Source organism: Chinchilla lanigera, unplaced genomic scaffold, assembly GCF_000276665.1.
Source record: "Chinchilla lanigera isolate Chin_1 unplaced genomic scaffold, ChiLan1.0 scaffold00024, whole genome shotgun sequence".
In the NCBI taxonomy this organism is placed as follows: Eukaryota; Metazoa; Chordata; class Mammalia; order Rodentia; family Chinchillidae; genus Chinchilla; species Chinchilla lanigera.
The window spans coordinates 24,382,866-24,398,252 of NW_004955425.1; the positions used below are offsets into that span (position 1 = coordinate 24,382,866).

At 44.5% G+C, this 15,387-nt stretch overlaps 1 protein-coding gene across 1 annotated transcript in view; it reads right to left on the reverse strand.

Annotated features, from left to right (window-relative positions):
* Nucleotides 1-2,047, reverse strand: part of Iqgap2 (IQ motif containing GTPase activating protein 2) — a 216,928-nt gene extending 214,881 nt beyond the window's left edge. Inside the window, exon 1 of the mRNA XM_005386040.2 lies at nucleotides 1,948-2,047. Within this exon, the coding sequence (XP_005386097.1) occupies nucleotides 1,948-2,012 (65 nt within the window). The 5' untranslated portion in view covers nucleotides 2,013-2,047. The remainder of the gene's footprint in view (nucleotides 1-1,947) is intronic.
* Nucleotides 2,048-15,387: the final 13,340 nt, after the last annotated feature.

Genomic DNA, 15,387 nt, shown 5'->3' on the forward strand with positions numbered 1-15,387 from the left:
TTCCTCCCTCCCTCCTTCCCTCCCTTCATCTCCCTCCCTCCCTCCCTTCCTTCCTTCCTTCCTTCCTTCCTTCCTTCCTTCCTTCCTTCCTTCCCCTCTTTCTCTCTCTCTAACTGGGGATGGGACTTACGACCTCACATGTGCTAGGGAAGTGCTCTACCACTAAGCTACACCTTCAGACCACTGTTTTATTTTAAGATGGGGTCTCAATGAATTATCCATTCTCACCCCCTCCTCCAGAGTAGCTGCGATTACAGACATGTGCCACCATGCCCAGTTCATGCTTTCACCTTCTTTAGTTGATATTTAGAAAAAGAAAAAGCCCATGAAGTCCATAGAGCAGGTGGCGGTATTATCTTTTATCATCCCATTTACAGAGGTGACACAACTGGGCTTCCTCATGGGTCCAGTGACCTGTGCAAGGTCACGTAGTGCATAAGAAGTGGTGGAGCAGGGAACAAGAAATCAGGTCTCCCCACTACCAGTCATATACCCGCCCCTATATGACATACTTTCCCACTTACCAAAAACAAAACAAAACAAACAAAAAAACCAAAGCAAAACAGGCAAAAACTTGGAAAGTATATGGAAAAGGAAGAAAGTTTCCATTAACTCTCAAAATTTTTTCAAAGTACAGTTTTCTTGAAGGTCTATGAATCACTCTCTTTATCTAACTTTTTTTCCCAACAACTTAACTAAAGGCATTTTTTAACAATCGTAGACTGGTAGGGAATCTTTAGCATCCTGCAATTTAACTGTAGGCTTCACAGATATTTAAGCAACTTTTAAAACTTGGTCACTAGAGCTTATACAAAGTTACAACTCTGAGAATAGTAAACACTGAGAAACCCCCTATAAAGCAATTTTGATGCCAATTTAGGGCATGTATCACTGAATGACATTCTACAAAATACTTATTAAAATCCTCGTAATTCTAACTCTGAAGATAGGCATTTATCAGTGATCAGAGATAATTAACACCAATGACATTTAACTGTTTATTTTCTGTGTGGATAAGAGGACTGGCATGCATCATCTGCCCATGAAATGATAGGTTGCTCCTGTAAGGAGCCCTGTGTCATACGGGGCTTACTCAAACTACAACACATCTGGACAATGTTGTATTTACCCAGCCAGGGTCAAAGTTCTTGTGAGTCCCTTGATAAAGAAAGTATTTGCTCTTAGGATTCTTTATCTTTACTTTCTCCTTGGAGAACCCAACACTTACTTAATCAGAAGAGTCTAAAAGAGTCAATGTGATTTTAGAGACAAAATACCCTAAGAGGCCACACACCCACAGGTTAAGGAGGAAATTGCCGTCATAAACCCACGCTGCGTTTAGTGACCCATGCATGGACTTCAGCCCAATACGCTATTTCTTTCAGGGCATTTATCACCATTGCAGTGACAGTGAATAGGACACCTGAGGCCTCTGGGGCAAAGGAACCTGGCTCAATCACTGCCCCTCCATATCTGGGCAAGTAAGATGAAGAATTTGACACACTCTGAACTTTGCTCAGGGGTTTCCCAGAGACTCTGGGAAAGGGAAATGAACATCTGCCTCCCTGGTGCCTTGACCTTGACTGTGGTGGCAATTTTTTCCTCAGATCTGCCTGGCCATGGGTAAAAAGCGGTTCTTCTTTCCTTTCATAAGCCTGCTACCAACAAGAGTGCAAATAAGTCATTAAAAGCACAGCCATATCTCCACGGGCGAGTGCAGTCGCACCCAGCTGGGGTGAGGATGGAGCAGGGTGTGGAGGGGTCACCCCCTGCCCACTGGCCTGGCATGGGAGCTTCCAAATCGAAGTCACTCACTGCAGGCAAGAGCCTCTCCCTGGTCCCTGTACTCTTTAGAAATGCTGGCCCATCCGTGTCCTTCTGGTCACCCAACCCACACCCTTCCTCCAGCTTCTCTCCAAGAGGAGGCGCACGCAGTCTGGATCTTACCTCTTGGCTTCCTCCAGGTGGCACAGATATTCATAAGCAATGTTCTGCCGTCTCCTCTCATCCATCTCCTCTGCAGAAAGCCTCTCATCATCCACAATAGCTAGAAACAGAGGACACAGCACATTACTACAGGGCAGTGTCATCAAATAGACACCCGAGGCCCAGACACTGAGCAAAAGAAACTCGGGAGGAGGGTAGAGCTCAATGTACAGGCATGTTTCACAAGGAAGGCTCCAGTTTCCATCCAGCACCACCAGAAAGGAGGTTAAATTCAGACGTGCTTCTCACTGAACAGCTAGAAACAGGAGCACGAAAGCACCGAGGGCAGAAAGAGATTTGCCTTTGCATTTTATGTTATAATATTTCCAACAAAAAGCAAGACTGGAGAAAAGGTTGAGATTACGAAATGACAGAGTGAGAGTGGCGATCAGGTTTCACAGAGGTAACCGCAGAGGGTTTGAGCAGCATCAAACCCGTTAGAGCCTGATCTATCGGCAACAATTGTTCTCACCAGGACAGCGGACTTGTGGAATGGCTGAGCTCAGGGGCTCACACACGGTGCCCCACAGACGCTGGGGTGCATGAAGAACCCGCAGTGCCTGTCTTTCCCTAACCCTGAGGAGCTCAATTCCATGCATCCACACCAAGAGACTGATCAACCTCACTGTAGGGCTGCCAGATCTCTAGGATTTATCTACTCACAGGCCAATCGTTCAGTGGGTACCCATGAGACAAACACAGTGGAGACAAGCCGTGGGTCGAGCTGTCTGTCATACCCGCACTTTTTACTCCCGCTCAGGCCTGATCTGTAAACTCCAACACTTGAGACTTACAGAGACTGTGTTTCCTCTACCCACAGCCTCCCCAGCATCCAGCCATCCTTCAGCCAGCTCTGCCCTGCTTATTCACAGGACACTGGTCCTTTCTCAGAAAAGAACCCCTTTCTCTCCTCTGTCCTGAACTTTAATTCCAATGGTCGTAAGACCAATTTTGTTTCTAGTTTGTTAGATTACTCATCTAATAAAAACAGTGTGTGTGTATGTGTGTGTGTGTGTGTGTGTAACAGGAGGATTCCAGCGCTTGTTTTTGTGTCTCCCAGCTGCCAGCTCCAGCTCTCACAAGTGGGACCCTGTCCCAAGCAGAAGAGGTAAGGACTGGAGTTCACTGTCCACCTCCAGGAAAGCCACGTTAAGTGCCCTGCTGATGAGACACCAACAACAGCACGCTGGTAGACAAAAGGAACGAAGGGCCCATTTTGAACTCTTACTGAAGTACAATGCTAAATGCTCACAATCTGAAACTAACACTGACCCCTCAGAGAACTCAGAAGAGAGGGAGAATAAACTCACGTCCATATAAAGTACAGCAGAGCACCATCCACCCTGTCCTTCAGGCAGCTCTGCCCTGCTTATTCACAGGACACTGGTCCTTTCTCAGAAAAGAACACGCCGAGGTTCTTCCTCAGCAAGCACTGTCTATATCTCAAGGCCTCAGGCAGCGAGTCTACTGTGCGTTTCTCATTTTGGCCTCATCACTCTCCGAGGCGAGTAATTTGCCCAACTTTACAATCAGCCACACAGGCCGAGTGGCCATTCTCCTGCCAAAGAGTGGAAACACCAAGGGCAGGAACAGCTGGACAGAGTGCAGCGCAGAGGCCTGGGAAAGTCTCTGTATGGGCTGAGGAGGAGAGGAAGTGGCAGGGAGGAGGCAGGGAGCCTGGAGGAGGGGTGCAGAGGCTGCTCTAGGATAGAGGTGGTACAGTGGACCCTCAAGTTATGACCAACATGACATATGAACAACTTGGGTTATTACCGGAATTTCAGGTTTAACTTATGACCAAAGTCTTGAGTTATGACCTGAATGCTGGCCACCTGTACTTCCGGATGGTCTCAGATATAGATTTAGCCCTTAAGGCGTTCTGGAAGGAACATTACAACACCCTTTCCTGTATAGGGTTAGTTGAGAAATCCTGGGCCAAGGTCTCTCTAAGGACATTGATACCCACCCGTATATAGGAGAGAGACTTTGAAGGCTGTGTACAGGAGTCCAAGCCTTCAGCTGACAACCTGAGTTCCAACCAACCCTTGGGAACTAATTCAGTTCATAGGTCAAGAGCCCACTGTACCCAGAGGAGCAGGACCTCTACCCCTCTCCCACCTGTGTCCCCAGCCCCTTCCCACCTAAGTACGCTCCTTCAATGGAAGACCTCATCCCAGACAAGTGATACCACTAGGGGAAAACGCAGATTTATATTTCTCAAAAGCATCTTCCTTTTCTTTAAGAAGCTCAAGTGCATCTAAACTTTAAGAGAGTCATCCCCCTTCAGCGATGTGTGGACGATTCAAAAAATCTCTCCATTTCCAGAGTCCCAGCACTCCACATCTCTCTTCCCAACTCTGTGACGGTCATGGGCACTCAGGCCTCTCCCCAGGTACTCCACTGCCACCAGATGCATCTTTGCAACACTCAGTCCTACTGCTGATGCCATTCTCCCACTCCAAACCAGCATTTCTTGCAAGAAGGGACTCTATTTTGATTCAGCTTCACATCTCCCTCATACCTGTTGTGGCTCCTTATACATAGACAGCACTCAAATATTTGGGGAAAAATTACCTTCTAGTGAATCCTTTCAAAATGAGCAAACCATTACCCCCCAATGCATGTACCTTAAGTCAAACTATGATTTTCTTATCCATGCTTTTCTTAAAAGATACTGAGCATGCTATGTTAGCATTCTGTTACTATAACAAAATATTGCAATAGATCAGTTCATAACGAGGAAAAGTTTACTATGGCTCATAGTTCCACAGGTTTCAGTCCATGGTCACTTGGTCCAGCTGCTTCGGGCCTATGGTGGCACAGAATAGCACAATGGAGTCACATGACACAGGAAGTCTGATCACCTCATGGCAGGCAGAAACAAAGAGAAACAGAAGGGGCCCAAGGTCTCAGTACCCCAGCTCAAACTGTCCCACTCTAAACACCCTCTCTCGTGGTCCTCTTATACTGTAATAGCAAATGCCTGGTAGATGTCTGTGTCTTCAGGGTATGTCTAGAGTTCTTCTATGACAAGGTTGCATGCTCTATGAAACTATCTGGTAAACAAATAATATCTGAATAGAAAAGACTAACGTAAGGGCCCCAAACTATCTATGTGGAGCAATTTTAGTTGCCTATTTATACTGAATAAAAGAGGCTGTGGTCATCAACAGAGCTTATTTAGGACTGCTGCACAGACTTCACTCAACTAATAATCAAGCCCTAGCGTCTGTGTGGTAGGCACAAGTCAAAGCATCAGGGAGAGGGCAGTTAACCAAATAAACACTCTTCCAGGCTCCATGGACACATCCTTTCTTTCCCTTCAGACCTTACACACCTGGCCTGTGTTCCTTCCCACCTCAGACTACAGCCTCACCCGCCTTCCTTTGATGTTGAGGACACTGGTCATGGCCTACAGTCAAGGTGGGAGGCAAGGTTATGAGTCTGAGAAAGTCTTATCGTGAGCAGGTGCTTCTGGGCCTTAGGGGTGCCTGCAAATATTGCTGCGTTACTCAACGTTTACTACGTAATGACTGCTGATAAGAGCTCTTGTGTGGATAACAGCCCTGCCATTTCAAGAGTCATCAAGGAACTAATAATTCATCTGAGACATGGCTTTACTGCCTATAAAGCACTTTTGCATATGTTATTGTGTGGTTCCCATAATCACCCTGAAAGACAGGCATTAGCTCTTTCTTACAAATGAGGAAACCAAGGTCAAATGAAAGAAAGGGACCATCCATGGTGACTCCCAGGGCCAATGACAGAGAGGGCTGGCACTAAGGTTACTTAGCATCATAGCTGAATGCTACACTGGTCCAAACCAACACTCACCACCAAATTCAAGCAACAGAAGGGTGAAGTGGTTCCAGAATTCCTTTTATTTCACAACAATTTGATTAACTGTGATTTCCTCTAAATTTCATCTGTATTTTTGCCTTAAATGCTGAGATGCATGAGGACATGGTGAAGAACAGCTTTCTGTAGTACTAGCAAGTTACAAAACACCATTTATACAATCAGCTGAATTTGCCAAAAGACAGCATTTTAAAACAATTATAGCCCATGGAAATCTCATGATAGGGCTTATTGTGAGGCCAAAGGAGCAGAATAAATGTGAGTTGGTAGAGAAGGTTTAGAAATAGAAACTCAGATTAAGATGGAAGGAAATGTGAGTTCATTTCCCAAAGAACACTCACAAAATCCAATCCAAATGGCCCAAGACCCACCTCCTTGGATAAGGAGTTGACATGGTCACATTTCACCTCTGCTACATGCTACTTTCACACACTGACACTGAGGCCACCATATCCTGTGTGTTGAATTCATTCACTGGTTCACAAATATTTGAGTGGCTACTTGGTGCCAGTCCACTCTAGGGGCTGGGCACAGGGACAAGTGTGACTCACAACGTCTTCCAGCATCTTTATCAGAGCTGAACAATCGAAAAGTTTGCATAATTACAAAAGGCTTGTGCAAGAGAGGGATATATGAGATGGGGGATTGGTGAGAGTCAACAAAGCTAGGGTGGGAATCTGGTTTTATAAAATATTATCTCTTTTTAAGGAAAAGGAGAAGACTAGGAATAGGACAGGAATTACCAATTCAGAGAAATATACCCACAATTTAGTATTTCAAATACATGCTGTTATTCTGTGTGACTCAAAATTTGTACAAGGGGGAATCCTGACTCCTCTCAGATACAGAATTCACTGTGGGTATGGAATGAACCCTCTTGGGGAGCAGAATCTGCTTAGCCTGGAAAAGACCAGAGCAGCTGTGTCCATTCTCTGAGCTTGAGGACCAGTCACCAGAGACAGCACTCTACCCTGAGGAAGGCACTGGAAGGAAGAGAACTTCCAAGACCCCCAAACTCGGGCAGAGGTAGGGGAATGGGATAGACAGACAAAACTAAAGTCAAAGCCTCCAGGGAAGCTGTGGCCATCAGCAAACTCAATGCGTGTGTCTTCCGGCTTTGTGCCGGTGTCTGGAAGTATTTCACAGCCACTTGAGTCTTAAAGGATCCCAGGATCAAATTCCCTAAACTGAATTTTGTTTTGAAAAATAGGACAACCTGAGGCGGAAGTTGTTAGCAACCCACGGGCACTTGGAAGGAGGGAGGCTGTCAACCCATTAGAACCCTGGCAGGCTTCATCAAGTCACTGTGTCCCCAGATGCTCGGGGCACAGCCTTGAGTCCCATCGTTTCCACTTCACTGTTAAGAACCAGGAAGCAGCAGATGCTCAGTAAAGGCAGAGAATGATGAGCTCAACCTTGCGGCTGAGGGCACAGATCCCGCGGAGTCCACTGCCCACAATGACGCAGCCACGGAAAACCAGGCGTAACAGGGTGTTAAACAGCATTTAAAGCCCGGCCTCCACACACTCCTTGGCATCTGTCCCTTCACTGAACATTTCTAAGAACTTCCCAAACTGTACATCGACAAACAACCTTAGGAACTATTCAGGTTAGATGAGGCTATCAAAGCCTATGCTCCTCTGCTTTAATAAGAAAAGCCCTAAATCTCCAAGCACAGCATTAAGAAGACAGCTTCTCATGAGGGGAAACAAGGTAATCTGTAGGAAGTTTATCAACAAGGGTTAGAGTCCCTGAGTGGCCACCAGCTCCCCTCTTTGTGCCAGGGAGGTCACTAGGGTCCAGAAGAGTTAAGAAACTCCTTTGCCACAAATATTCAAAACAATAGGCAAGTAGTTCAGGCCTGATGAAAATATTGGAGCCTTTTCTGAAAATGCACTTTCAATGTACGCATCATTGAGATTCTAATAGGAAATTGACTTCTAGGATCCCATTTTTATACAAAAGGGCCCAACTTCTCTAGAATGTTTTTGGGTGTTTTGCTTTGTTTTGGCAGTACTGGGGACTGAACTCAGGCCCCTCCCACTCAGCTACCTCCCTGGCTCTTTCCAAATGAAATTTTTAAAAAAATTTAAAAAGGGTCTTGCTCTCATCACAGGGTCAAGCTGGGCTCGAACTTGTGATCCTTCTGCCTCAGTCTCCTCCTAGAGTGCTGGGATTACAGGTATGTACCACTACTCCCAGCTGAATTTCTTACTTAAGCACTGAGTTGCCATCTGTTTCTACCAAATCTAGAAGGTAAAACCCAGGACAGCTTTTCAGAGGAGGACCTCGTTTCCAATTCTCACAAACCAAAGGGAAAGTCATTGTTATCCACTGTGCAAATCTTCACATAATCTAGAAGCCCAGAGTGGGCCATGGTGATGTTAGGGCCCATATACTGTGCAGGGGTAGACCAGCCTGTGGGTGAGGATGGGGTGTATCTGTCTAGGACTCTGTCCAATTTGGAAGAAGTAAAGGTAATGGTTTCTAAATTTGTGGGTTTCTTAGATAATTACAATTTCAAGATACATTCTGGAAACCAAACCTCTTCTTGCTACCAGAAAAGCACAGGGAAAATTCCATCTGCCCACTGCCTGCTCCTACACACTCTGTCACACACACACACACACACACACACACACACACACACCAGCTCTGTCAGGAAGGAGACAGCATCGAGTTCCCAAGGCTAATTTTCGAGTTTCAACTCCAAGAACAGAAGGTAATTTAAAAATTTTCAGTCTGAGTGAGCTACTACTATTTTTAAAGGAAAGGACAGGAAGTCAGCTCATCAATACTTGGATATGAATTTTATATGGCTGAGATGATCCACGTAAAATGTCCCAAATTATTCAGAACCAGTTCTAAAAGGATTCCCACTGTTCTTTATAAATAGTGAGCACTTTAAGACCCAGATGTTTACCTAACTTTAATACCCTACAGGAATAATGATATTTTACAACTGTTAAACAGACTTAAGTTAAACAGCAACAGTCTCCTGGCTTATGCCCAAAGAGAAGCAAGTCACTACTGAATCTGTTTCATTCTCTCAAAAATTACCTCAAAAGAGCAAAATATCAGAGGATATTTCTATAAAGCGGTAGAAGACAACGGACTAATGAGGCTTAGCCTAATTTTTTTTGACTATTAAGAGAAAACAAAAAAAAATCATACATGACTCAAAACATAAGTACAAGAGAACAAAACAGCTTCTTGGATGTCACTGGACTGTTTTTCCTTTGCATATGTTTCACAGTCCATGTCTTATTCCTCTAATGTAATTTATCTTTGTGATACACATGTGGAAATACCAGGCAGAAAGATTAACACTTGGTGAGCACCATGTAAGTGCCAATGTTTTATGTAGCTCATCTCACCATCATCGCACCCCTCTTTTTTTTTTTTTTTGGTTTTTCTCCGGTACCGGGAACCGAACTCACGACCTTGCGCTTGCCAGGCAGGCGCTTTTGCCGCTGAGCTAAATCCCCAGCCCCCATCGCACCCCTCTTTAAGACAGTAACTACATTACCACTGTCCTAATGTCAACAAACTTATGTGAAGCCAGGTAATCCAGGCTAAGACCATCCCAAGGTTAGAAAGACAGTAAAATGGCAGAACTGGGATTTGAAACAACTGATTCCAAAGTTCATGATCTTTCCTACTGGGCTACAGGGTCACAGGCTGTCCCACATAAATGCTCTGTGACTGGCCCTGTAGCCACTCAACTCTTCCAAGAGTGTTATTAACGGTATTCCTGTTCAGTTTTCCCTTAGTCATCAGCAGATAGATTTATGTGACTTTACTGTTCCTGCTGCAAACCCTACAAAACGAATGCTACAATCTTACAGTCCAGAAAGCAAAATTAAAGGTTAATTTCTCAGAGATACAGAAATCCCAAATACAGTCCAACCAAAGAAAAAATATTAAAATCTATTTAGTATTGCCAAATTAGAGTATGTCAGGAATGCAAGGATTTTAACAAGACCGAAACAAATAAAAACAAAAAGCTGTTTACATGATGCACCACAGCACTAAAATGAAGTCATTATGATCAATAAATGCTGAGAACACATTCGAGGAAATGTAACATTTTTTATAAAAATTTCAGATACTTCCTCCATTCTCCCTCACCTTCTCCTCTAACCTGACAAAGATCACCTGCTAGAGGAGGGAGTGGCCAGGCAGCAAGGGCTGTGGTTTTGAGTTAAATGTGCTTGTAACAGTGTCACGCTCACACCCTGGTTACCTAGACACTCAGCTGCCTCACTTGTAAAGGGGGAACAATGCTACGTACTCTATGAGGCTACCATAGGAATATTTTTTTTAAAAAACATATTTTAAAATCATACATATTTTAAATTATTTTATAACAACATTATGGTACAACCAACTATGAAATAAGCAAGTTTAAAAATGTAAAATAATGTATAGATGTGTATAATAAGGAAAATAAAGCTGGATGTTGTGGTACATGCCTGTAATCCCAGCACTATGGGAGGCTGAGGAAGGAGGATCACAAGTTGGAGCCCAACCTGGGCAGTTTAGCAACTTAGTGAGGCCCTGTCTCAAAATTAAAAGAAAAAAAAAAAAAAAAGACTGGGGATCTAGCTTAGTGTAAAGGCCTTGGGTTCAATCTACAGTACTAACAAGAAGGAGGAAGAGGAAGACCGTGGGACTGGAGGAGGAGGAGAAGTGGGAGGAGGAAGAACAACAAAGAAGAATATGTTGGCCTCAACTAGCTTTTCAAGGGTAATTGATTATACTCAATGGTCCCTTCACTCGGTTGCTTTAGCACTTACCTCCTATATGGCTTGCAAATTGAATGAACTTAAAATTACATGAAATTGAAAAAAGCACAACTTTAATCCCATGCACATATACACACATTGAATATATTTTTGTACGCACATATAAGAGAATATGAAATATATATATATACATATATATATATATATCTTTTTTTTTGGTCTTTTTGAGACAGGGTCTTGCTGTGTAGCCCAGGCTGGCCTCGAACTCACAGCGATCCTCCTGCCTCAGCCTCCTGAGTGCTGGGATTACAGGAGTGAGCCACCACAGCTGGCAGAGAATACAAACTATGAACAGAATTTTTTCCAAGAGGTCATCTCTGGGGTCTCCTCCTCCTTCTTGTTGCTCTTGCACATTTTCCAACTGCTCTATACCATTGACGTATATTCCATTCAGATCTGGAGATCAGAAATAACAAAAGTATCAGGTGGACATGGCAGCACAGCTACTCAGGAGGACAAGGCAGGAGGATGGCGAGTTCAAGGCCAGCATGGGCAACATAAGACCCTAACTCAAAATAAATCAATAAAACTGAAAAATAACATACATTTACATTTGTTAATATTCATTCACAGAAAAGTAAAACCTAATGAGAGAGAAGACTATAAAGCCTGTCCAGTGCATAGGGTGACCTTCATGCATCCACAGACCCAGCTGACCTAGAAGAGGATTGCAATCACTCAGAAGGTCTGCTGACTAGTATTTAGTCAGCCTCACCATAGAAAAAAGGAAAATCACAGAGGCTCAAAGCCAGCAGAGAGGATGTGATCAGAAGATGACGAATGTCAGGATGTGCTCGCCACAGGGCCAGCTCCTTCACCAACAGCCCAGGATGATAAACTAAGGAGCAAGACGGTGCAGGAAGGGGCAAGAAGGCAGAAGCAGGGCACTTGGTCTGCCCCGGGGGAGACAAAGCCACCATGTCCAACGCCAAGGGAGGAGAGGCGGGCGTGGGGCCACTCTGCAAGGTCAGGCTGAGCAAAAGAAGGGGCAGGATGAAGGGGAGCGTGGCATGGGGAAGCAAGAAGGAGGCAGCACACAGCAGCCAACTCAGAACCTGCAAATGGTGGAGTGGGAGCCACACACAGTTGGGCACCAGGCAGCCACCGGATGACAATTTCAGGAAGACACGCTTGTGCAGTGAAGGGGGAGCCAGGCTTGCAGCCTGCTGCTGCAGGTCACACTCAGGAGCTGATGTACCTTGAAACTTTCGTTCAGAAGAGAAGCTTGATAGAACAGACACGAGTGGAAGCCTCTGATGGAGAACAGAAGGCTGCTATCAATGCAAGCATATGCTGTTTGTTACTGAGTGTGAATTAACACATGACTCGGGATAGTCAGTTTTTAAAACATCGCCAAAAACTCTGCTCCCAAATGGGTCATACTATGCAAATGGGGATATGTTGACATATAGTCATGCATCAAGAGTATATTTCCACATGATTACGCTCCGCACCAAAGCATATCAGGCTACTTCTCATGAGCAAGAAACTTCCCTGGCTTTAAGCGGGTTGAGAAAATCAGCATCAGTCCACGTGTAGGGTCTGCAGGGGACTGGATGTGCTGCAAATCATAAAGGACACCATGTGGGACCAACACCAAGCCACAGGACTTGAACTAAACATGCTGAGTCCTTTAGTCCCATAGAAGTCAGGTGTATCTATAAAATGCTGCACCCTAAGTGGTCTCATAACTAACAAGCCCTCACTGAGAGATGGGTGAGTATCAGTGCCTCCTCTTGCCAGCGAGGAAGATGGAGCTAAGTAGGTTACAGAGCTGGTTTGTACAGAAAACCTCTCCTGGCTTTTGCTTTGCCTTCACTGACCTCTGCATCTTGGAGGTCCCCTGTTACAGTACAGCAAACACATTTTTATTCTTTTTGGGCACTGCACAGGGAGCAGGAAGAAACGGGACAGCCGACGGGGCAGGGAACTGAAATGGTAAGAGTGTGTGAGGTGGGCAAGGACCCTGCCAGCCAAAGAGAACAGACGCAACCCGTGGTTTTGTAAACAATTTGGAAAGAGTACAAAATACACTAAGAACGCGCTCTTGTGGGAAAGAATTTACCCCACCACGGTAACAAAGCTGCAAACAGTTTGGTTTTGGCTCGTGTGCTTTTTGTTCCAACACACGGAGCCTCTCCATTGCTCTCATAAAGATGGCCCCAAGTTTAGGAAAATGGATATTCTTGTAAATACAAGACAGACATGAAGGTTGCGGCTTCTGATGCTTAGTCAAGAAACTGCATAGAACACCCGGAGCAGCATCCCCTTCAGTATAAATCATGCTTTGCTGCCCCACGCCTTCAGTTGGAAACCCAGCGGATCTCCCACAGGGATTTCTTTCTTGGCTGGGGACACGACCACCGTACTGTACTTAAATCCCTGGCAACACAGATCTACTGCAGGCCACAGCACACAGCCAAGTTTTCTCTGTGTATCAGCCATGAGTTCCCCACAGGACTGGAGAACAATTTCAGAATTAAGTCATTGTTTCTTAACGCCAGACGCGAGAGCCTGCCAGCACTTGTGCAGCAGAAGTATCCATAGTTATGAAGCCAAGAAGGGGTGAAAATTTCTTCCTCTGGATAGACCCTGGCTAGGTGCAAGATGCTGGCAGAGAAGGATGGAAATACAGAATCTTGAAAGGCATTCCAAGTGCTTTATAATTAACACCAATAAGTACAGTGACAAAACATGTTTCTTTTGGTTTGTGGCAAAGTCTTTAATGAATGGCTAAGTAGTCACAGAACACTGCAGGGGCAGAGAGGAGGATGAAGAGAAGGACTCTGACTACCAGTTTACAATTTAAAATGGGAAGGCACGTTTAATTTTGGAGAAAAGCTGTAAGGCTCCTTTGGAAAAGTACAAAGGATAGGAAACGAAACGGAGAAAGAAGGAGCTGGGTAATGATCGGATTCATCAGAGCTGGTTTTCTAGCGGAGCAAGGTCTGAAGTCAGGCTGGAAGGAGAGAGAAAAAAGGGAGCTGCGTGGGGAACATATGTGGAGACAAGCAATAGGCCATGCTTTTAAGGTTATCTAGGCTTGGCTGTTCATGCCTGTAGCTCCAGCTATTTCAGAAGACAGAGGCAGGAGGATTGCTTGAGCAAGTGAGAGGTCAACCTGGGAAACATAGCAAGGCTCTGTCTCCAAAAAAGTATAAAGAAATGGTACACATATTTCTTTTGAAAATTGTCCTAGTGCCTATCAGTTTTGTAAAACAGTAAGTTTCATTATGGTGTTTTATGCATATGTCTTACATGTTTTAATCATATCCACTTCCCTATCACCTGCCCCACATCCATTCCTTTCCTCCTGCCTAATAATACCATGATCTCCCTTCCACTTTCATGCCCTCTTTTCTCCTCTGCACAGCAAAGAAAACATGCGCTCCTTTCTGAGTCCGGTTTTACTTTGCTTAACATAAAGATCTCTAGTTCCATCCATTTTCCCCCAAGCGACACGATCTCATGCTCCTCTACAGCTGAATACTACTCCACGGGGCACACACACCACATCCGCTTTACCTGTCGATGTGTCCTTAGGCTGGCTCCGTGTGCTGGCTATGGTGAGCTGGGCCAAGAGAAGAAAGAGAGTACAGATTTCCCCACAGTGAGCTGAAGTTAGTTCCTTCCAAAACACAGAGGAGCGGTACAGCTGCGTCACAGGGCAACCCTAGCTGCAGACGCTAAGAACCTCTGCGCTGATTTCCATGGTAGCTGTACTGATTCACCTTTCACCAGCGGTGTAGAAGGGTTCTTTTCTCTCCACGTTCTTACATTTACGTTTTGTATTCTCAATGATAAATCTTGATGTAGTTTTTTTTGTTTTGTTTTGCTTTGGTTTTGGTCTTTTTGAGACAGGGTCTCACTATGCAGTCCAGCCTGCCTTGAGCCCACTTTGTAGCCCAGGCTGGTCTCAAACTTGCAATGATCATCCTGCCTCAGCCTCCTGAGTGCTGTGATTACAGGCATGCACCACCATGCCCAGCTTCAGTGTAGTTTTGATTTGAATTTCCCTATTGGCTAAAGATGTTGAACATTTTTTCACATACATATTGGCCATCTGTACTTTTTTTAAAGTGCCTGTTCAATTCTTTTGCCCATTTATTGCTTGGGCTATTTTTTTAATGTTACTTTTTTTGAGTTCTTTGTTTTAGAAATTAGTCCCTCCGCTGGAAGAGTGGCAGACAAGATTTCATCCCATACTATAGGCTGGCTTTTCACTTTGTTAGTTGTTTCCCTTGCTGTGCAAGAAGTTTTTAATTTTATGTGGTCCCTTGTGTTGACTCTTGCTATGATTTCCGATACTGTTGGAGTCTGGACTTGTGCCTATGGCTTCAAATATTTCCCTTATGTTTTCTTCTAGAAGTTTCAAAGTTTCAGGTCTTTATTGTATGTCTTTGATCCATTCTGAATTGATTTTTATACAGGGTGAGAAATAGGGATCTAGCTTCAGTCTTCTACATACGGATATCTAGTTTTCCTACACCGTTTGTTAAAGGGACTGTCTTTTCTCCCACATATTTTTGTTGATTTTTTTTGTCAAGATTCAGATGGCTATAATTATGTAGGTTTGTTTCTGTGTCCTTCATTCTATTCTGTTGGTCCACATGTCTATTTTTGTGCCAGCACCATGCTGTTTTTGTTACTATGGCTTTGTAGTATAATTTGAAATCAGGTGTTGTGATGCCTCTAACCTTGCTCTTTTTGCCCAGATTGCTTTGGTTATTCTGAG